Source organism: Maylandia zebra, linkage group LG17 (assembly GCF_041146795.1).
Source record: "Maylandia zebra isolate NMK-2024a linkage group LG17, Mzebra_GT3a, whole genome shotgun sequence".
Taxonomy (NCBI): domain Eukaryota; kingdom Metazoa; phylum Chordata; class Actinopteri; order Cichliformes; family Cichlidae; genus Maylandia; species Maylandia zebra.
The window spans coordinates 33,329,873-33,352,613 of record NC_135183.1 but is presented as its reverse complement, the minus strand read 5'-3'; the positions used below and the strand labels follow the sequence as shown (position 1 = coordinate 33,352,613).

The window sequence follows — 22,741 nt, the reverse complement described above, 5'->3', positions numbered from 1 at the left end:
TGCTTTGCATATTGCTGTCAAAAGAAAGCCTCGAGCAAACACTTACATGACGGATATGTTTTGAGAGAACCCTGCAAAGTCAGGCAACACGCTGTCTTCTGCCAATAACAATGTGTTTACCAATGAGTGCGAATAATTGCCCCTGATTACAGAAAAAAGCAAAAGGTAAAGATGAAAATGTCACATTTATCCAGCAGGCATCAAGAAGCTTGTGCCGCATCTGCAGTGATAACTGCCAAAAGGTTGTGGAAGTTGAACAGCAACAATACAGAACATTATCAGTGCGCATAATCTGTTATTAAATCTGATCTCTGTGCGTGGCTGGGAGTTATCTATGATAATATGACCAGTCAGGAGAAGCAGGAGTAGTGAGTAGAAAATAAAAGCTGTTATAGAGATCAATATGAGATTAGAAAACCAAAGTAAGTAGCTAAAAGAATGAAATGCTTGCTCAATATTCATATTTTTGTACCAAGAGAAATTAAACAGTACTCATTTTAGAGGGACAACTTTTGTTGTTGGTGTTAAAAAATAAAAAAAATTAAATAAAAACACGGCTCGGATCATGCAGAAGGTGTTAAGTGATTTCGTGTCACAGCATCCTCTTCTCGCCTGTACGGGATTATTCTCACCTCGAGCAATTATTGGTTCTCTGAGGGCAGGTGGAATGGGGTGCTGACTCAGCAGATCGGATCTCGTTTCCATATTTCCATATATAACGTATAAGCAGGCGTTAGGAGATGGAAACACGCATAGTGTTTATTTTCGCTTCTCGGCTACATAACGGAAACTTCTGATGAGCAGTCCGTGACTGCCAAGAGCTGTTTGTACACACTGATGCAAGCAGCTGCAAATTAGCCAGCTCTGTTTAATTTGTGCTTATGCCCTCTTGCTTCACAGTTTGCACCCCTTTTCACGCTCCCCTCACTGTAATCAATCAACAAGTTTCTTCTTCAAGCAAAATGTAACTAGCACCTTAATGACTGCATCAGTATTAATCTAGAGTCCACCAAAGTATTGATCGCATTGCAGAGCGATCATGTTTTTGAAAGACTCAACATTCTCATTTTCCACCAACTTGTTGCTATGGGAGACCACTGATTCTGCTGATCAGCATGATGAAATTTGAGCTATTAATACAAACTAGCTGAATACATAGATTCCCTGCAGACACAGAAATGTAAGGACTAATCCACTCCCACAGAAAAGAACTTAACTCCCACATGATAGCTACTGAGAATGACCGGAAACTGAGTAATACGTGGCAAGATGTGCAACTGCGCTGCTCATTTTGTCATCGGAACATGATGAACTTCACATGCAGTGCTGAACCCCTCCCACCCCTGTTGTCTGATGGCTTAAACCACCTACATGATTGTGTAGGTGTGAGAAATTAAAAGCAATGAGTTAAGCAAATGGGGTTCTCACCAGTGTTGGATCCAGACAAGTTGTACCTAGAATTGGCCTTTTTGATGATGTTCTCATGGATCTGGGACCATTCGCTCTCAGTGTTACACCTGGGACACACACAAAAAGAAAATTACTGCAGATTTGCACAAATGCTCCAGAAAGAGTCCGGTAAATATCCTTGAAAGTGAGTCAGGATTGATGGTGCTTAGGCCGAGCAAAACCAAAACTGCTGAATCCTACACTTCATATAACAAGAAGCATTTTTTGCATTAATTCTTCATTTGTGAAAAAGGCACACCTCTCTTTGAAACTCCATGAACCCACTCTGTAGAAAAAGCTTGCTGTTGGAAATTGATAGCATCATCACTGCTCTTCCCATCCAAGCCACAATGTTTGAAGTAACAAGTGCTTTTACCCTTGAAAAGCAGCTGAGTTTCTGTTACGCTGACCAACCACTTTCTTGAAATTCACTGTATATGTGACATGTGACCAAAAGCTGCTTTTTGTTGAGTGTATTTAACGCTTAACGGTGGCATGACAGAAAAAAAAAAATCAGCTTTTCAATGACGTCTTTTCTGGACTCAACTCACAAAACAATTGGGTCACAACTTTCATGCTAGTCCAACTAAAACCTGTTGTTGCCTCAGGTGTGAAGAAAGTGGCTGCATGTTCTTGTGAGCAAAGTACATTTGGCCAGTTACTCTGATGCTGCTATAATTTAGGTCAAACTACTATGTCAACAGATGCCTTTTCATCCCTGAGAGAATCACATAGACTTGACTGCAGTCATCTAAAGTGTAAAAGGAAAGGTGCATAATTTTGTTGGTCCAGATTAATGTTCGTGTACTCAGACTACTACTTACCTAAAAGATTACTTGAATACGTTTCCCTTTTGCATTTATGTCCCATATTACATAATATTTTTAAAAAATATATTTTCTTAAATCCAAAATTATATGAATACTCTCAAGCACAGTCATAGTTAAATAAAATAAGACATATATGCAATCTAAACTCAGACATAAAAAATGAATCTTTACTCTGTCTTCTTGGAAGGCTTTATGGGTTTTTGTTCTCACGTGTTTTAAGTGTGCACTTTCAATCTGAAAGTTGAACCTTGAAATAAATCCGGTCTAGTACGCCCCATGCCCCTCCTTTAGTCTCACCCTTGTTCACCTGTATGTAAAAAATGTCAGCTGCCGTCAGCCTTCATTAACCCCTATCATGTAAACATGCTATCAAACTAAGTTAACAGTTCATCTGAATATTTTAATACAACTTCTGGGGGCTTCAGCCTTGTTGATAAGGTGCTTTGATAAAGGACTCCCACTCGCTTTTTCCCAGTAAAGCTTTTAATGCCTTACATTAGCTTAATAAATTACCCTTAAACACCACAGCTGGAGCTTCAGTGTTGCTGATTTTTAAAAGGCTGAATGGCAACTTTGAGACTTCCATGTTGTTCATCTGCTATAGATTGATTTTCAGCCCTGCCACTCTTTATTTTGTCCTGCACTTGTCCAGTTTCCATAAATTTTTTGAGGACACTGTGCATATCATGCAAAACCTTCAACTAATAGCTCTTAGGTAATCAACTTTTTGGAGCAAAAATACCTTTTTATGCTTTTCAAATTGTGTCATCTTTAGAATTTTTTGATTTAATTAAAGAAATGGGAGGAATTTTGTGTTCCTTTTTTTACTTTTTAAAGTAACAGTGAATAACAATCTAATTTAAAATTGGTTCTTTGCTAAATTTGTCTTCTATGCGTGGACAATACACTGATTCATCACTTGAATCAAGTGTTTGTTTGTTTTGGGGGTTTTTTTATGCCTGAATGATTCACAGGTAAGTATTATGTAGATTAACATACAAAAAAAACTTGGTGGTGTCTGTGCAATGCATCCATTTAGTCTATACATGTGGCTTGCTAACCAGTCTTGTGAGCAGTAAGTGAGAAATTAGCACTCCATCCTCACCTGCATATGTGATCACTTCTGCTTTCCAAAAACAAAAAAGTTTTGGAAAGAAAATGAATAAGGAAACGACACATCATGCTGAACAAAACTTTAGCACTGGTTCAGTGTTTAGAAGAAAGAAGAATTCCTAAATAATAGTTCTTTACAGTCACTTACGTATAAACCTTTAGCAGGTGGTCATCCTTAGAGTCAGCAGTAAGTAGATCGGCAATGCTGACAACAGCACAGCCAAACGGCCGCCTGTACTGTACGTTGCACTGGTTCTTCTTCTCTCCTGCTCCCATCCTCCCTGCACAGACACACAAAGGTATCCACGGTAAGAACAGTATGAAAATGAAAGAGATTTTTAAGAACGTGAGTAGTACTCAGGAGAATAAAGAAGAAATATCACTACTCCTACCTATTCTTATGATGTGCACAACGATGTAGACATCTTTTCGTAGATCACTGCTTCCCAAATCCTGACAAACGATGCAGGAAAACATATTTAAGCGTCCGATCCAATTACTGTGAACAAGCTGAAGAGCACTGACACTGCTTTTATTTTTCAGCATAACAGTGCATGAGTTAAGTTAGCTTTAAATAGCCTTAAATTGCTCCCAGTAAATCTTTTTTAACAAAATTCCGTGTTAACTACTCACCACAAATAGCGTGCATTGTCTTTCTGTCTTCTCTGGTGACTTGGGCAGCCCGCTCTTATTCAACCTTACAAAGAACCTTTCACTGTACAAGTAAGTGGACAGACAGAGACAGGGAACACACACAGAGATAAATGTGGTCAGGAGTGATAGCTGAGTGTCACAGTAAACAACAGTATCCAAGTTTTTGCTAACAGAAACAGAATAAAGATTAGACACTATGTCAAAAAATGTCAAGTGCAGAACAGTGGGCACTGGAGAAATCACTTCAAAGTTCAAACTTCACACTGAAGCTGCGTGAAACAGAATATGAGGCGGGAAAAGGGAAAAGAAAAACAGGCAGAAAGGATTCAGAGGCAGAGGGATAGAGGTTTAGGAGAAAGATGCTGAAGAAAATCCCCAAAACAGAATGCCTGTAAAATATCTAACAAGAACATTCACATGTGGCTGAATGAAAGTGCTTTGCTGCATATTATGGATTATCTCTGACACATTTAAAGACAGTTACTAGGCTTTCATCAAAAAATCATAACTCAATCATAACTGCCAGACTAGATGGCATAAAACTTCTGGCTGTCACAGGGCTGTGCTGAGGACCAAGAGAGAAAAAGAAAACTTGTGAAAAACACTGTATATAGAATTTATACTATTTCAGGTTATAAAGCTCCTGCAATGCCCTTATCTCTTATGTGCATTTGTGGTGAGGAGCTCAGTCTTTTTTACAGGGCTCAGAGTAGAGACCTATTGAAAGGAGCCAGTTGATGTGGTTGGGATGCCTGAGCAGAATGCCTCCTATGTGCCTTATAGGTGAGGAGTCCAGGTCATGGCCCAGGATATGTTGGCGAGACAACACCTCTAAGTGTGCTTGGGAGAGGGCAGCTCTGCTAGTCTGCTCCCATAACCTGATAGATAGATGGATGATGTTAAAATCTGGCATATAGCCAAGAACTAAGAGGTAAAAAAAAAAAAGGTGAAATTTGAAGGTCACTACGACCTTTCACGGAATTCTCATCACTGCCAAGTCTTGGGAACACCCACAGGGAATTCCGTTACATCTGGCCACAAACTCAAACTCAAACTCAAGAACGAACTTTTTCGCGGTCAAATGTTTCTTGGCGACCTTACGTCTGTCTATGGACATTTATACGCCATTGATGATTAAATCAAACTTTCCCAACATCTAATCATTTCAACTTTTAATCAGAGCGAACCCTTGGGCCAAAGCTGAAGAAATCCCCTCAAGGAATTCGTGAGATATCTCTCACAGTGGAACACGAACTCTGCATAACCAAAAAATTGCCTCATAATCTGGAATGAACCGTCTCCGAGTCTTGCCTCAAATGCCCCTCACGCCCATTTCTGTTCAGGCGGGAAATTAAGTGAATGTCACGCAAAAAGACAGAAAGGACAGACACTGATCGCCTTTTCATTCTCTTTGTACTTTGTCCTTTATATCTCGTATACACTGTGTAAAAGAGGCAGCGGAGGCATCCTACTGGGCCCCTCTCATCCTGGCAGGCGAGCTGAGGGCTAATCCAGTTAGGTGACTTTCACAGTCCTCCGATAAGCAGAGAGAAAACCTTGTAATGCACCCACGCCTGACAATGAGCCAAGTCATTGGCACGGCTAGCAGAGCACGCTACAGTAGGCTCATTCAAACGAGAGCAGAACACGCCACAAAAGATCACATATAGCTTGACCGCAGTGCATACAAATACGATCGATTGGGATGTTTTGTAACTGTCAGAGGTATTAAAAGCTCCTGCTACAAGCTCAAAATTGTTTGGGCTCTGCAGTGATGTAAATAAGAGGCAGCTTCTCTTACTGTAATTCTGTGTTTTGTATATGTAGGGCAGTGGGTGCTCTTGTTTGAGTTAATTAGGCTTCTGATTATTAATTATACAAATGCTTGTGATTTTTTATAAATGTATTCCTTCAGTAAAGTTTTCCTTTTCTCAGCCATACTGGAAGGAACCAGTTGAGGCCCAATTTGATTTGAATGCAGTTGTTCCTCATTAGCTGCCCTCTGTAACTTTCCAGGCCATTTATCCGGCCATATGGAGACAGATTCCTATGCATTAGACATGAGACTTTGCGCCCGCTTTTCCTAATTAGTGCTCTATTGTTGAAACCCCAAATGCCAATTAACAGCCACTCCTGCAAACACAGACTCAAACAAGGTCTCCCTTCTTTTCAACACCCTTCCCTCGCCACCAGCTCACAGCCTCGCAGCTGCAGCGTGTTGATCGCCCGAGCCAAGGGGACCAACATCCCCCAGTGGGACCTTATCTCCCTCTATCACCACTCACATTAACATAACGTAAATGGCCGATTTCCCTCCCTTCTGGGCTCTTGCTGTTCCCCCTCCTAATATCGATGATGGCATTAGGAGCTGTGCGCTCTTCCAATGAGCGGACGGCTGGAAGGGGAGGGGGGTGTTCCAACTGAGGTGTTAACTGCTAAATAAATGAACTGTCACCACCTTGTAAGTTGGTACTAAATAAATAAATACATCAAAATATACGTTTTAAAAGCCCGACAACAAAGGAGAAGAGGAAAGCTTAGACCTTAAGTAATCTAAACACTGAATAGCAAGTGGCGCTGAGAAATCATGAAAGGGCACATTGAAAACACTCAAGAGTAAATAATATTATTGCGATTTTTAGCATTTTGCGACGTGCCGGAATGACATAAATTGTGATTTATTGCGGATTATACTTTGTCAGTATAGGTTTTATCCAAAAGGATAAACCTATCTCACTTGATCATACCAGCACTGTCCCTAAAACCTGCCATAAATGTTGCCATAAGACAGAGTCAGTCTGATATCAGTCTGCGATTAAATGAGGTCAACTTGGCAGTTGCATGCAGTCTGTTTCAGGCAATTAATTGTTGCAGCAAATAACTGTGAGAAATCTAAAAATCACATATCTGTTGCTTTTACATTACATTTGCACTCAACAACATCCTGTTCTATAGGAATATAACCAGAGTACAACCGGCCAGCTGAGTCAAGTCCCCTCATGCTCATCCACAAAGAATCATTCAGACTGATGGCAACATGTTGGCGATCTGTCATTTCTAAATTAGAGAGGAATCTCTCTGAGAGTGATTGCAATCAGTCCAGGTCCAGATGACTGCTTACAGAAAGGCTGCCTCCGATCAGCTGACCTTTGCAACTGCTTTGTAATCAAAGTGGTTGTAAGTGTGCAACATCCTCAAGCTCTGGGCAACCATTTAATCACCACAAGTTACAATTGGCCCTATTTTTACTGTGACTGAGCCACCAGCTTGCTCTGAATTAGGGGGTAGCTTTGTCAAGCTAAGTATGTCCAGTGTCGGATGTTTTCAGCTGAGCTGATTTAATAAAAGTTTGTTCTGCTAACATTGTCTCAGGCCGGGAACAACATCGGAGATCTCTGTCCAGAAGAGCGCAGTCCTAGGAACAGCTAAGATACTGCGCAGGACCCTCAAGCTCCCAGGCCTCTGGTAGAGGACCCGAGCTTGAAGGATTAACCATATATATATATTTGGACAGTCTCGGTCGTTGTGTCCTTGGGCAAGACACTTCACCCGTTGCCTACTGGTGGTGGTCAGAGGGCCCGGTGGCGCCAGTGTTCGGCAGCCTCGCCTCTGTCAGTGCGCCCCAGGGTGGCTGTGGCTACAATGTAGCTTGCCATCACCAGTGTGTGAATGTGTGTGTGAATGGGTGGATGACTGGATGTGTAAAGCGCTTTGGGGTCCTTAGGGACTAGAAAAGCACTATATAAATACAGGCCATTTACCATTTATATAAGTAAAATTCAACTTCTGAGGAGCGAAATATGAGCGTATAAGACGGTTTGTGATGTGCGATCTTGGTGTCGAACAGCATCAGAACCCACAGCATGGGCCGTGAGCGCAGTACAGTACAACGCAGTGTGTGCGTGTGCGTGTGCGTGCGTGTGTGTCCTTCTGGAAAGCCTGACAAGGAGTCTGTACTGAACACAAAGAAGCTGCCATGGTGCACAGGGGATGATGGTGTTGGCGTGGTATTGAGACAACGGGTCAGACCCCCCCATCTGGTCTCGCGTGCGTGCACACACACACACACACACACACACACACACACACACACAAACCACCAGCACAGAGGGAAGCAGCAAAATGGCTCTCTGCCAGCCAGATTGTGTAAATGAGTGCGTCTCTGTTTATGCATGTGACCAGACAGTGAGAGACACGTTGGCGAGCTGCCACTGCGAGATTTTCCTAAAAGACAACTGATGCAAGCAAATGCACTTGCAGACGTAGAAAATTAGAAGCATAAAGGCACTGTGGTCGAAGCCTCTGACTGCCTTTATCCCTCAAAATTGCAAGAAAACCCAAATTGTTGATTTAGGCAACAACATAAGTGGTTATGAGAAAAATATAGCTTTGTCTGTGTCCTCTCTTGCTGGGTTGAGTTTGGATAAATTCACATTTCATTTGTGATGCATCATGAATTCCGAAGCTGCTGTTAAGTATATAATTTCAGCATTACTGAAGTGGACTTTACTCTACTCCAGAAAATGGATTTTTAATCCACTTCAAATATATATTTAAGCTTAGCGAGTGTAATTACTCATGCTCAGCTAAGGCACTCAATCTTTCAAAGAAGCAAGAAGATTGAAAGAAAAGAGGAAAAAAATGATGACATAAAAAGAGTGACAGTTTAAAAGAAAGAACAAAAGGGCTTCAAGTGGAACATGATACGATGGCGCTGAAGACTAATTACCCACTTCACGACAAAAAAGTACCCACTTTCACTCTGAAAAAAACCTTAATTATTACTAAGCCATATATTTTACAGGGACACTAAAATTTTAAGAAATACAAGCGGTAGTAAAGTAAAATTAATTTAAAGCTATATTTTACTTAGATACAGATTTTAAGCTGGACCCTTCCTGAACCAACCCTCACATTTATCCAGGCCCAGGACCAGCACTAGGAATACGCTACCTTGTGAAACCCTGAGGGGGAATCGAACCAGGGATCTTTCACATGTAAGCTTAACATGTTAACCAGTACCAAAGCTTATATTTTGCAATAGTGAATTTTGATGTCCAGCAACCTGGAAAGAGGAGAACAAGAATGTGTTCTTCTATATTCATTTGAGGAACATTTCTTGGTAGTAATGGTCCTTATGCTTTCAGTGAGTAACATGTCTGGACTGCAGGCAGCCCACTTTAGCACACATAGACATTTACCTCCTGTTGTAATACACAAGTGCAGAACGTGTCTTAGCATTATCTTACTGAAATAAGCAAAGGTTCACCCGTGAAAAACATGCCAACTGGAGCATATACACTGCTCCAAAACATGTACGTGTTTTTCAGCATTAATGTGTCCTTCACAGATGCACGCGTTACTTTATTAAATCCCCCCTCATCTCGCTAAAGTTGTTGACTTTAAAAGTGTGTGCTGATAACAAACCACATGATATTACAGCTGTTTAGCCCACTGGTCAGACCACAGCACAGGTTTTCACTTTTCCTTTGAGACAAGCCCACAGAAGGTGGTCAGTTTCATGGGTCTTGTTTATTTATTTTTTTATTTTGACTCGCTTTTGTGGATGCAGTGACAAACTGTGTTCACTGACAATGGTCTGTATTTGTATAGCGCTTTACTTGGTCCTAAGGACCCCAAAGCGCTTTACACTATACACAATCAACCACCCATTCACACACTGGTGATGGCAAGCTACATTGTAGCCACAGCCACCCTGGGGTGCACTGACAGAGGCGAGGCTGCCGGACACTGGCGCCACCGGGACCTCTGACCACCACCAGGAGGCAACGGGTGAAGTGTCTTGCACGAGGACACAACGACCAAGACTGTCGGAGTCGGGGCTCGAACCGGCCCAAGACAAATGCCCAACTCTTGAGCCACGATCACCCCAATGGCTCTTCCCGATCTGATACTGGGTTTTGGCCTTGTCCCTTGCACACCGATTTCTCTGGATACTCTCTGGATACTGAACTGATGCAAGCTTGGTTTGCCCTTACCCAGTTATTATGAATCAAAGTTTCAGCCAGTATTTTTTTTTTTAAGAATTTAATTTGTCGTTTTGTTGCTCCTGTCCACAACTTAGAAACTAGTTGAAAATGTGTATTCTCTATACAAACACAATAACATCTTTCAGTTCAAAATTTCAATGGTTTACTCAGCATCCCAGCCTGTGACAGACTGATGACCTGTCCAGGGTGTACCACGCGCTGTAACTCTATGACAGTTATAGCCCTATTTTTCTCTCAGATTAATAACATCATTGCAACCAAACAAAATGGCAAACTTGTAAAAAAGAAAAGATAGCGCCTTCCTTCTTTTGTGCTATAATTCTTCAGGAACGGTGGAAACCGCAGCTATTTTCATGTAAAGTTTAAAGAAACTTGCCAGCAATATGGATGAATCATAAATTGGATTACAATAGAAACTGAAGTAGGGCTACTGGATAATAATAGAGAGTAATAATTTAAAAAAAAAAAAAGAGTCCCATCAACACCATTCTAATTCCTCTGATGTGACCCTGCGGGGCGGAGAGTATTCTCACACAAGCACGACTTATCAAAAGAAGTTTCGGTGCTGCTGTGCTCATTTTTCAACCCACTCGCTTTTCTTTTGCCTGACAAATTCACTCGTTTGTGACATGAAACAAAATTTCTTCACTTTGAACTTTGAAACCAGGGAGTTTCAACACAGTCTTCCTGTCAGGAGAACAGTGAGGTATCTGCTGGTGTGTAAGCATGTATGCAAGTAACACATGCAACCTCCCAGGGCACCAGGACCAGCTTTCACATGGACATTTTTTTCCTAAAAATAAATAAAGAAATAAAATAACATGGCCTTGTCCAATTTTGTGTGTTCAAGTGCACTTTAATAACCTGCTTCATTTAATAAATCTTCATGAATATAATTAAGAGCAGTCCAAGGGGAGCCATTTGGCACAGGGCGTTCACAATCAACAGAGCAGCTCATTTGCATTTCGCTCTCCCACAGGATTTAATGCCATAAACCATACAACCTTAAGAACAAGCAAGGAACTGTTTTCCTGCGGCCTACAATCCAAGAAAACAACATACAAGCTGATAAATCAAGCTGCTTGGTCTAAAAACACACTGTAAAGACCAAAAAAAAAAAAATCATAACATGTCACAGTGATGGAAACCATCACTTCATCACATCACTCAGAAAGTTTTGGTTTGAGTTCAAATGTACAAGTATCCAATTTCCACCGATACAATGGCGTTAAATGAAACTGGCATTCTAGTTCTCAACATGCTAAAACAACAAAAAAGAGGAAGAAAAAATGCTAAATAAATAAATTAAATAAAAATTAAATAATGTCTCTTTGTAGACTTGTGGTTAGGCGACCTGGTAAAAATGACACGGTCTATATTCACCAAACATAAGCACGCAACAACCTAAATTTAGCTAATGAGCTAACAGTTTGGCTAATGGCAAGACATACATCCTGTAATGCTGGGCCTCTCGTCATGGTAAGAATGACACTTTTCCCTTTACACTTAGTTCAGCCATTAAAGATAATGCAACCATCTCTAAACTTCATTTTTCCAAAACTGGGCAACTTGTACAAAAACAATCTAGCTACACAAACAGCACTACAGGCTAGATGGAAAAATATTTGATTTTTGAAAAGGCCCAATTAGAATCATAAAGGCGTATTGCCTGTAAAGTCTCTACCTGAGTGGCCGGTTCTCCCGTCCATCGTAAATGTGAAAGAAGACTTCCAGCTCCTCCCCCAGATTAGCGCTCATTAGACTCTTTACGTGGACAAACAGATGATGGGTGCTAGCAGGGGTGGATGTCTCCTTCTTACGATGTCGGTGTTCCATCTGCAGGCGAGAGAAGAAAATCAGCACAAGCAGATTTCTCTATATAAAGGAAACCGTTATATATTACGTTTTAGCTGTAATTATGCAAACTGGGAAAAATTCAAATAAACAAGAAAACAACTTGAAACAAGAACAGCTGCAGTTGAAATACAGAGTTATAGAGGTGGATGCAAAGAAGGTTAAAAACTCATAACCTCTCAAATCAAAGCTGCTGTATTAGTGATGAATTCAATAACAGGTAATATTCCCCTGAGGCTTCTCACTGTAGGCAGAAGGACTGATTTGAATTTGCATATATTTGAAGAGCAGAAAGATATAGATGTTGATATACATCAGGCTAATATGGGATGTAATACTGCAGGCTGGCAGCTCAGAGGCTAAAATGTGGGAGTTGAAGCTGCACTGTCTGGCTCTTTCTTTGTTGCTGCCTTTATGCCAATACATCAACTCAGCACCTTGCCGAGCATTTAAAGTGATGTGCAAAACTCTTGAGCCACCCCTCATTACGTTACATTTTTCTTTTAAAGAACCACGCTCATTTCTTGTGATGTATCTGGTACTTTAGTTGATTCATCTACTGTTCGCCGAAGCTTCATCAGGAATGACCTCTTGGCTTCTCAGTGGAAGGCTGGCTGTCAAGAAGCCATTCTTAAAGAAGGCAATATGTATGGAAAAGGTCAGGAGGGAGCCTCTACAGGCATCTGTAAAACACGGTAGAAGCTATGTCAAGGTTTGGGGCTGATTTTCAGCCAGTGCTGTTAGGTTTTTGTCAAAATTGATGGAATTATGATTGCAAAAAAGTACTCTCAGATTTAGTTCCACCATGCTGTATCATCTGGAAGGCGTTTGAACTTTGTAATGTCCTCTCCAGGTAAGAAACGTTGAGAACTATACCTGAAGACTACTTTAATTACAAAAGCAGACTGAGAATTCAGTCTGTGTATACAAAATACGGACTTTCAAGCTTGTTAAAGTCTATAAATTTGGATTTTCCCTTATATGTTGTATGTGGGGCAGGGATAGCTCAGTAGGTAGAGTGGTGGCCCCATGATCGGAAGGTCGGGGGTTCGACTCCACTGAACGGCTACCCTGAGGTACCCCTGAGCAAGGTACCGTCCCTACACACTGCTCCCCGGGCGCTGCACTGGTGGCTGCCCACTGCTTCACTGGGTGAATGGGTTAAATGCAGAGGAACTATTTCCCTATGGGGACTAACACGCACACTTTACACACTTTACACTTTCTATGCATGTCTGCCTGTTTCAGTAAATGGCAACAACATGGGCAAGACATCCGCACAACACTTTATCTTTAAGGAGGCCAAATCGGGGGTTTTTTGACAGAAAGAAGCAGAAAGCAACATCTTAAACATTGCGATTCACACAAACGTTTAAAAAAAAAAAAAAAGTCAAATAGTTCAGCACAATTACAGAGCTCAGTGCTTTAGTGGTGGATGATATTACTTGCCATATTACATCAATCTGTACCAAAAAGATCAATAAGGCCTCATACAGGATGGTATGGTGTGTGTACACACATTAGAGCTCTGTTTATAAAAGGTTCATCATAATCTGCTGTCAACAGCCAAAAATACACACGCGCACAACACACACATACACACAAATATACACAAAGCACCAGATGGCCAATAGAGCCACTGCCAAATTTGGCCTCGCATCCACTTCTGTTGTAAAACATAAGAAAATCGGAAGGAAGGGAGCAAGAGATGGGGATCAGGACAGAGGAAAGGGAAACGGATAAAGACAATGCAAGAACTGAGTGTAGTAAAGCTTCACCACAAAACAACACACACAGTATATTAATAGTGGATATAATATGTTTTACAGGATTATAATGGTTTGGTTGTCAAATTTAAATAGTGTTGCATTGTACAGCATAGGTGACTTTGTTGAAATGCACTTGTTGGCGCAACATTTCAAGCTCAAGGAATTATGAAGCTGCGTACCAGGCAACAAATAATCTTACTAAAACAAACTAAAACACACTTGTCATGTCTTAATTCAAGGTATTAACGGATACTGTCGCATTCACAGTTAGTTACCCTATGTGCAAATGTAGTCAGAAGTTCCATTTAAGGCTTCAGTCACCCACCCACCCACACGAATAATCATGCTCTCTCTGGCCGAGAGACAGGTCAGTGACCTCCTGGCAACTCTGGTTGCTAGGGTAAAACGTGTGTTGCTCGCAGTTGCTACAGTGGGTGAGGTTGGTCACAAAGAGGATGCTGTACCAAAAACCTCCTCATGATTGCTTCAGTTGCTAGCAGATTGCTAAAGTAGCCTTTAGTTTGCATGGAAGACACTGACCCGCCAAAACACCCTCCTCAGCTATTAGCAAAGCGGCTATGAAACTGAAAAAGTTCAAAAGCTAACAAACCAAAGTTAAAAAGAGAATGTGTCACTCCAGCCACCACGTGTCAAGATTCACTCAAGTTTCGCTACCACTTTGCATTACAGGTCACAAGACCTGTAATGTTTTTCCCTGCAGCCAGACAGATTAGCTCAACTTTACAAAAACCTGTCTGCAGAGATGATGATTTGCATACTAAAGTGAAAAATTGTGAGATTAAGAAACAAGTTCTCTAAATGTGCTGAAAAACCATGCTACAAATCCTTTTACCTTTGCAGTTTCTGTCAAAACTATAAAAACACTTTTGTTTTTGTGCGAGATCCCCGAAAAGAAACAGAGAAACAGAATTATCTAACAGCAAGACAAACTACTCCCAGCAGGGCTGAACTCCTGGTTCTGACGTAAAATTACTAGGTCTGAGGAAGGCCTAATTTATACTGTGGGATTTTATTACGAGGTTATTTTCAGTGTGTCATTTCAGCCAGCAGCCCGGCGGGAACAGTGTGTGGTTTTGTGACAGCTTCAGCATGACTAGACACAAAGCATAGACATGACAGGCTGGCAGCCTGACTGGCAACACACAATGGTGTGGTCAACAAGGAGAGGCTGAGAGGTAGCTGAACAGAGAACGAGAACATGACCGTGTGTGTGCCAGCCAAACTGTCCTACAGACTGTCAAACGACAAGGAAATTCTAGAGGAGACAGGTCAAACTGAGGCCACAAATTTGTAGCTGTTCTTTCTGTCCCTTTCTACATTAATGTTTAAGCCTCCTTTCATCCCTCTTTTAAACTCAAGGATTAAAGTCGTGCAGGAAGTTAAAGATCTGTATGAAGGCTTGTCTCTCTTTAGTGATAAGCTGAACCATAAGAAGAAATATTACAACCACATGTCCAGGGCAAAGAGCTGAGCTATGATCTATTACTACAGAGGGAGCTTCCACTGTTAATGAAGTCATCACTGGGGGATCTAAACTCGGGTCTTCTCTGCTTACGCTCTGAGCTCAGTCCCAGAGGAAAACAATGGAAAGCCTAAAGCTGATTAGTCTTTGCTCTACACATGACTCGCATGAGCTAATTAGACATAAAGGGGTTTTTTTCTCACTTTAAAGCTACAACCAAATATAATGCTTCAACAAGTGTCTGTTTAAAGGATTTAAGTCCAATAAAAATCTGGTCCTCCATCTCCACAAATATTTAGTTTTGATGCATTTTTGTCGTATTGTTTTACAAAGTAGGGGTTTTTCTTTCCCCTAATCTGACAAAAAGAGAAAATTGTTGATTCACTATGCTGTTCTTCACTAATTCTTCAGGGAAGCATATGTTTTCAGGCTGCTATATACGCTTTTCCAGACAGTCACTAATACAGGGTTTCTCCTGGCACACACTAAAGTAGCTGTGAATGTACCCCAGAGGAAAATCATCAGGAAATGATTTAGTCATCCTTGGGGAAGGATATAACGCTTTTGAAGACTTTTTCAAATGGCCAGCAATAAGAAGAAAATGTATGTATTTCTGTTATGTGCAGTAACGCAGACTGAAGTATCAAATAATACTTATAGGCACAGCTACCCAACCGCAAAGGCCCATTCTGAGCCAGGAAACTACTACCTGAGGTACTGCTGTCTGTGAATAATCACTATTACCATATGTAGATGTTGTACCTTCTTTGTTCAAGGGAAAAATGGGAAAAAAGAATATTATATTTGGGTTTTTTTCCTTGTAGATGTATTATTTTATTATCAGAAAATACAGATCTGGGTTTTTTCTCATAAATCCACAAGCTTGGAATTTTTGCTAGGAATACCACCACCTTCTATGACCCTGTAATTACTTTTCCTTTGTTTTTTTTAAATAGACTTAAATTGGCATGCATATACCATGTTTACATTTACAGTGTTGTTTCTCATTATATAGAATGAGAAGGGTTTATGAGATAGCATTAAGGCATTTACAGGCATACATAAAATCTCTTTTTAATCCACTGTCGTTGCTTGTTTTCATTCTCACTCAGCAGATATCACACAATTCCTTGAAACAATGCAGCAGTTAAGCCACATTTTCCTACAGTAATACTGCACTGGCACTTCAGCACACACACACAGGCAAACACGCACACAAGTACACACAGAGACACCGCATAATCCCCATGTCAATTTAATTAAGCCACGCCGCAGAAGCACCGACAGAAACAAAGACGCGGTTCTCACAAACAAAGATCTCACGGGGAAATATTGATGTAATTTGGGCTCATTGAGATATTGCATCTTGGTGTGAGGGTTCCTTGCGTATTTTCGTAAGTGGATGGCGGCGGTGAATGCCTGGCCCTTTATCTCGACCCAGTATGGAGAAATGGTAGTCGCTTGTTTATTTTATACACCGTTTAATAGAGGTGGAGAAAGCTTTCTTTGTGCTTTTCCTGCTTTTGTTTTGACAACAACAAAAAAAAAAATAACAGATGGATTAAGAGCTTCAATTACCCTTGCGAAGAAAGAGCCGACACAGAGTGTGTGTGCGTGTGTGTGTGATACAATTCCCCCCACACCGTACGAGGGCAGAGAAGTGGTTGCCATGGTAGCAGCGATTGGGGCTTGGAGAAAGTGGGAAGGAGAGGCAGGGAGCAAACAGTAGGGAAAGGAAGGAGAGAAATACAGAAGCAGATGGATGAGGGGGAAAAGAAAAAAAAAAATCGGTCCATCAAATGTACCTCATGCGAGGATGAGAGTGGTATCAGTAACTCGCTGAGCTTACTCTAAATTTGTTTTGCCAAATGCTGGTTCTAAGGGTCAAGCATGGACTTCCAATCCCAAAGCTTTAGCCCACACCGAGACGTGTTCAAGGTTCTCAGAGAAAGCGCATCTGTTAACAGCTCAGTAAAATGCAGAGAAACATGTGGAAAAAAGCTCAAAAAAGGTTATTAAATACTATGAGCAAAATCCTTCAGCATCCTTTACAGCAGTCCTATAACCGTTAGGGATCAGTGCCATAGATTTTTATATAAGCTGCTCTTCAATTTCAAACTGGACCATGGCCCTGTTGTGCCTTTCCTTCTTCTCTCTCACACACATACACTTTCCCAGCGGTGTATGCTCATATTAACTGTGCTAAAGTCAAAGAAATGTTGCTCTACTTCCAAACATTTATAACCTGCAGCATAGACATGGTGGAGAGATCCAGCTCTGTGACTCCAATTAGAATCAATCTGCCTTTGTTGGGACACCTCTCAGTCAAAGCAGACATGAACCTAACTCCAGTACTCAGATCGAGTTATTAAGAGTGTTTAAAAAAAAAAAAAAAACTTTAGTAGAGCTGTTACAAAGGAAGAACTTACCCAGGGAGATAATTACTATTTTCTGTACCAGACTAAAAACATGTTTTTCAGTGTTGTAACATCACCCATTTTAACTCTCTAGTCGATGCTGACTGACTCGCTTATGGTGCAAACCTTGAGTGGCCACTGGGGGAATTGCAGACTTGTCACTTAAGCGTTTACTTAATTATTCAGCTCCGGATGTTGCAACTTAGTACCAGCTTGAGACTCCATAATCAGCTCCAGCAGTTGCATCATAGTCGGATGGTAATGCAGCCAACCCTGATGAGACTCTCCCTGTGCTACCTTTGGTATTTCATAGCAGTAAGAGTTTTCTACTTTTATCAATTTCTAGCACATTTCCATCATGTATTTTGTACAGGTACAAATACGGGTTCACACAGACTGAAACACTAGTCCACTGTTAGGTCCCACAGTAAGATGGTACTTTTAACAGATCATCCTGCATCTTCATCATTTTCTGATTATTTCTGTCCCAAAAACCCAGACTCTGGCATCTACATGTACAAATGGATCTAAGAAACTGGCATGTCCAATAAGGAGTGGTAGATTATGCTTCTCAGCCTGGTGTTTTCAGAAACTGCACATAAGTGAAGTGAGAAGCAGTACCCACGAGCACCAATTTTTGTTTGAGGAAGCTAGGCGAGCCAATCAGAACCCCATCATCCTTTTTTTTGAAGCGGGGGCTTAAAGAGACGGATGCGAAAGCAGCTACTTTTACACAATGAACTGAAAAGTTCCACAGAAAATTGAGGTGTCAATTTTGTAAAGTCAAAAAAATATGAAACTGGAAGTGAGTATAGCAGGTCCATAATGTCTGCTGTGCCAAGGTAGCAAGGTATTATGCGGGCAGCTAGTTCATACACGGCCTCTTCTATCTATCTGACAACATCTGTCAGCTTAGAGAAAGAAGCTGACAGATGTTGTCAGTGATAGACAGTTCCTTAAATCCACTTAGAGGTTGCAAGATCAAACCAAGTACAATATACTCAGAGGTCAGACATGTTTTGGTTGTTTGCCATCTGTTGTATAAAGTTACCCTCGGCATCAAATGACAGTTCCTATTAGAAAGTGGATAGATTGTGTACAATACAACAGTAACCCTAAATAGATCTGTATCATTGTCTACATCCTGTATCCAGCCTAAGCAACTGGCTCTAAATTGTAAATACACTGGACATTAAAAAGGCATATAACACAGGAACTCTAAGGCCACCAATCCAAACTCCTGCCATCGATGTCACTGTCATTCAGTGTCACTGTCCACTCTGCAGGGCAACAACCTCCCAGCAGAGCATTGCTTTCTTTACTTTGTGTGTCTTGTGAGCTGTGTTGAATATAGAGATTTTATTGTACTCTTTCCAAGATGAATCTAGAAGAGACCAGCTCCTTTACGCATCTGTACTCTGGATGGGATCTTAATCTGAGAACAGGGAAGAACTGTGTGGACGCTTACCAGTCTGTAAAGCTCTGTGACACTGATTTCATCGGGGTCCACCATACTAAACTCTCGCCTCGGGACCAGGTCCAAGCCAAGCTGTCTGAAACACAAAGTCACAGAGAGTATTAATACACTGAAGCTGCAAAATACATACAGATAACACAGTACATGGATTGCAATTGAGCGTTAATTAAGATGCTACTTTATAGCTGCACTGAGCATCAACAACAAAGCGAACAGACCCACAAACACTCAAAGCACAGCTGTCACATCACCCGTCAGTCGCCTAAATACATTTGACAGCTCCTCTGTGGAGCAGATGAAAGAAAAAATCCTCTCCCTTTAGCCCCCTGCTATGCCTACTGTCCTCTTTATCCTCTTTCCTGTCCTCCATCATTTAACCTTGCCTGTTCCTCTACATTCTTGTTGTTCCATAAACACTAACTCTTACATGCTCCCATCCTCCTGGTCGGTGGTATTAGTGGACCAAAACAGCACACTTGAGTGTGTCTCCTTTTCGGCAAGAAGAGAGACAGGCCAGGTCAACCATACAGCAGCGAGGGATGCTCATCGCTGGGGAGGGATGTGAAGCATGTGCGTGTGTTTGAAGAAGGCCCACAGCAGGGAAATGAAGGAGAGCGAAGGGTAAAGGACAGACAGAAAGAGAGAGGGACACGAGTTGTGAGGATTTCTTTTTTTGTCCCTCTCTCTCTCTCTATTGCACCCCCACAGCACAGAGAGGATGGAAAGAAGAAAGCAAAGTGAAAGGAAGGATGGAGAGAGTGCTGTCTGTGTGGGAAAGAGATTGTACTGAGTGAAGAGTATGCCTACAGGGAGGGTAGGTGACAACAAAAGGCAGAAGAGAAAGGAAAGTTGAAAAGAAGAGTGAGAGGCTGAGGAAGAAGGAGGGATGTTAGAAAGCTGCAAGAAGCTCCAGGAAAGAAGCAGAGAAAGAAATGAGAGATGAAACTTTTATTTCCAAATGCAGTTTCCTTCAAGTTTTAGATGAGTAGCACTGCTTATAATGGAAGAGCCAGCTTGTCATGGTGGCTTCACAGATTTTACTGTGTGTCAGTGACTAAAAATACTCCTCATAATTCTCAAAGTATAGTGAGGGTTTTTTTTAGACTGATTACACAACCTTGCCTGCAGTAAAAAAAACAACAACAAAAAAACAACAAAAAAACTTTCTTTAAAACTTTAAACTCTGCAGGTTCTCCCTCACAGTCCACATAAAGTTTGATTTATCTCATTCATTTATTTTGTGGAAGACTGTCATACTGCACTGCAGTTATGCAACCGAGAGCAGAGGTTGGAAAGAATTATATTCAAAGAAGTGCCAAGCTTTTCAAGTCAGCTGCTGAAAAGGATTTCTGTGCTGATGGAACATCAAGCAAACTGAACTACGAACGCACTGACTGGATTTGCCAGATCTGCCTCATTACAATATTAAGTACTAGAATATTGGCCACTGCAAGAGCAATCCTCGTTAAAGTTAAAATTCAGTGTTTTTTCTATCAGTCTGAAAACTAACAGTTTTCGGCATCACAAGAATCAGTGGCAAGCTCAAAAAGGGAGAGAAAAAAAATCATCTTCACTCTTGATAGGTGATTTACAGGAAATCTACGCTGTAACCTCTCATTTAACCTTTCTTCCTTTTGCTTTCCTGGGTCCCCACTCTTTGTTGTCATCAGTTTTGGATCTATTTTCTTTTCTTTAAATATTCAAGTATATGTCACTCAGGCTTTTCCACTTCTTCGTACATTCCCTCAGCCCATTTTGGTAGTTTCAGCCATCTCCCTTCAGGAATCGCTGACATTTGGGAATCCTTATGTTTATCACATTGAAACAGGGGTTGTTTATTGATTATTTAGAAACTGGCAAAAAAAAAAAGTTGCCAGAAAGGCACAGAAGTAGCAGTACTGAACGGGCCAGTGACAACAGTTGCAGTCCTTTTTTTGCTTTTTACTACTGGATGGCATTGCATATGAAACATCAGGACACAACCACATGGTAATTAATGCCTCAATTACGCTAACATGAATTAGCTAAGTTTAAATATGGTCACATCCACTTTCAAGATAAGATAACAGCCAAAATGTCAAACTTAAGGCTTAAACTTAACTTATTATTATTTTCTACTGTGGATCTAGTCATTTTACAAATGGGAAAAGAACGCCCACTGATGCTGGATTTATATCAGTATTGAAATATATCCAGTGAGTTATTCATATCTGTATTGGATTAGGGCATCCTTACCAGAAACTATGCCCAACAACCTCATTTAGGCCAAAAACCCCACTTGCCATTTTTTTTGCTTCACATCCTTAACACAGATAAGGCTGCTGAGTTAATAAAATAAGCTCCCTGTTCCCTCTGTGGAAATTTGTACTTTGAACTATTAGAGAGGAGCTTTTTTCCTTTAATTCTGCTGATGCTTCTATTAAATGTGACCTATGCTATAAATAATGAGGTCATCGTATGTATATGTAACCCTGTAAACCAAATAAATTCACTCTTGAATGTCAGAAGCCCCATCCATTTGCTCTCCAAACCTTCTGTTTGTGAGAGGCAGCCAATCAGGAGAAAGCTGGGTTTCAGGAAGGGCTAAAGGAGCTAAACTGGATTGTTTCAGACACAGAGTGACCCAGGGAGCTTCACAAAAACCCACTATAAGATGAATAAGGATACAATAAGGTAAGTTGGAAATGAGCATAGCAAGCCCCTTTAAATCACCTAAAATCAAAATCATCAGTGGTAGAAGCAGTTTAAATAATGAATTATTGGTTCTTGAAAAGGAACAATGCAAACATGTCTATAAGCCACATGTGGACATTGTAAACCTTCTCACTGCCCTTAGTCTACTCACTCGTTGCCCCAATCCAATCTTGCTGTGATGTGCTGCTTGACGTCCCTCAAACGGTCATGAGTGAGGTGGCCAACCAGCACCTGCCTCCTCAGGTCCAAGATTTCATTCATCACGTGCCAAAGCCGGTGGAACAAATCCCCCTCATTTTTCTGGAGGTTTGGAAAAGGGGAGAAAAGAAGAGGGGTGGAAAAGAAATGAGAAGAATAACAGTCAAAGGCAATGAATGAAAGGAAAATTCATAATCAGCTGAAGACAGAATGAGGATGACAGCAGGAAAGGCACAGATAAGGAGATCAAAATATACAGTTGTGTCAACGCTGCCACCCAAAAACATAAGTGAAAACATGAAAAGTGACGGAACGCACATTAGAGAACCAAATCGACACTGAGAAGAAGACAGCGACCCAGAGAGAGAAGACAAGAAGAGCTTAAAATGGATTTGTGCAAATTAGCTTCAGTGTCCTGCTGCTTTTTGCTGCAAATGCATGCACTTTGATCTAGACGTATTCATCAGCTCAATTTAATCAGCACCCCAGATAGTCTAATAGGCCACAAACACAATCAATCCGACTAATGAATGCATATTAAAAAAAAAAGCTTTGACTGTTTGTGGCTTTCTGAATTACCCAGGGCCAAATGAACTCAAACATTGCAGTTTCAGTTAAGCAGCAGTGACAACAAATCGATGCAAAGTGTGCATGTGTGGTTATGTGTAAGAGTTCTTACCACATAGAGCTGCTTCCACATGGCACCCCAGTCTCGCAGAGTTGATGTCATCTCTGTGATGACAGAGTCTTCATCAGGGATGACTGTCTCGAATTGCCTACAAACAAACATCA

At 41.1% G+C, this 22,741-nt stretch overlaps 1 protein-coding gene across 4 annotated transcripts in view; it reads right to left on the bottom strand.

Moving 5' to 3' along the window:
- dock4b (dedicator of cytokinesis 4b) overlaps nucleotides 1–22,741 on the bottom strand; it is a 142,482-nt gene that overhangs the window by 76,949 nt on the left and 42,792 nt on the right. For all 4 annotated transcript variants that reach the window (XM_014409623.4, XM_014409626.4, XM_014409624.4 and 1 more), the window contains exons 5-12: nucleotides 22,629–22,725; nucleotides 21,903–22,051; nucleotides 19,049–19,133; nucleotides 11,742–11,893; nucleotides 4,026–4,107; nucleotides 3,785–3,845; nucleotides 3,541–3,673; nucleotides 1,429–1,517 (exon numbers count right to left, since the gene is read on the bottom strand). In XM_014409623.4, coding sequence (XP_014265109.2) covers nucleotides 1,429–1,517; nucleotides 3,541–3,673; nucleotides 3,785–3,845; nucleotides 4,026–4,107; nucleotides 11,742–11,893; nucleotides 19,049–19,133; nucleotides 21,903–22,051; nucleotides 22,629–22,725 — 848 coding nt within the window. The remainder of the gene's footprint in view (nucleotides 1–1,428; nucleotides 1,518–3,540; nucleotides 3,674–3,784; nucleotides 3,846–4,025; nucleotides 4,108–11,741; nucleotides 11,894–19,048; nucleotides 19,134–21,902; nucleotides 22,052–22,628; nucleotides 22,726–22,741) is intronic.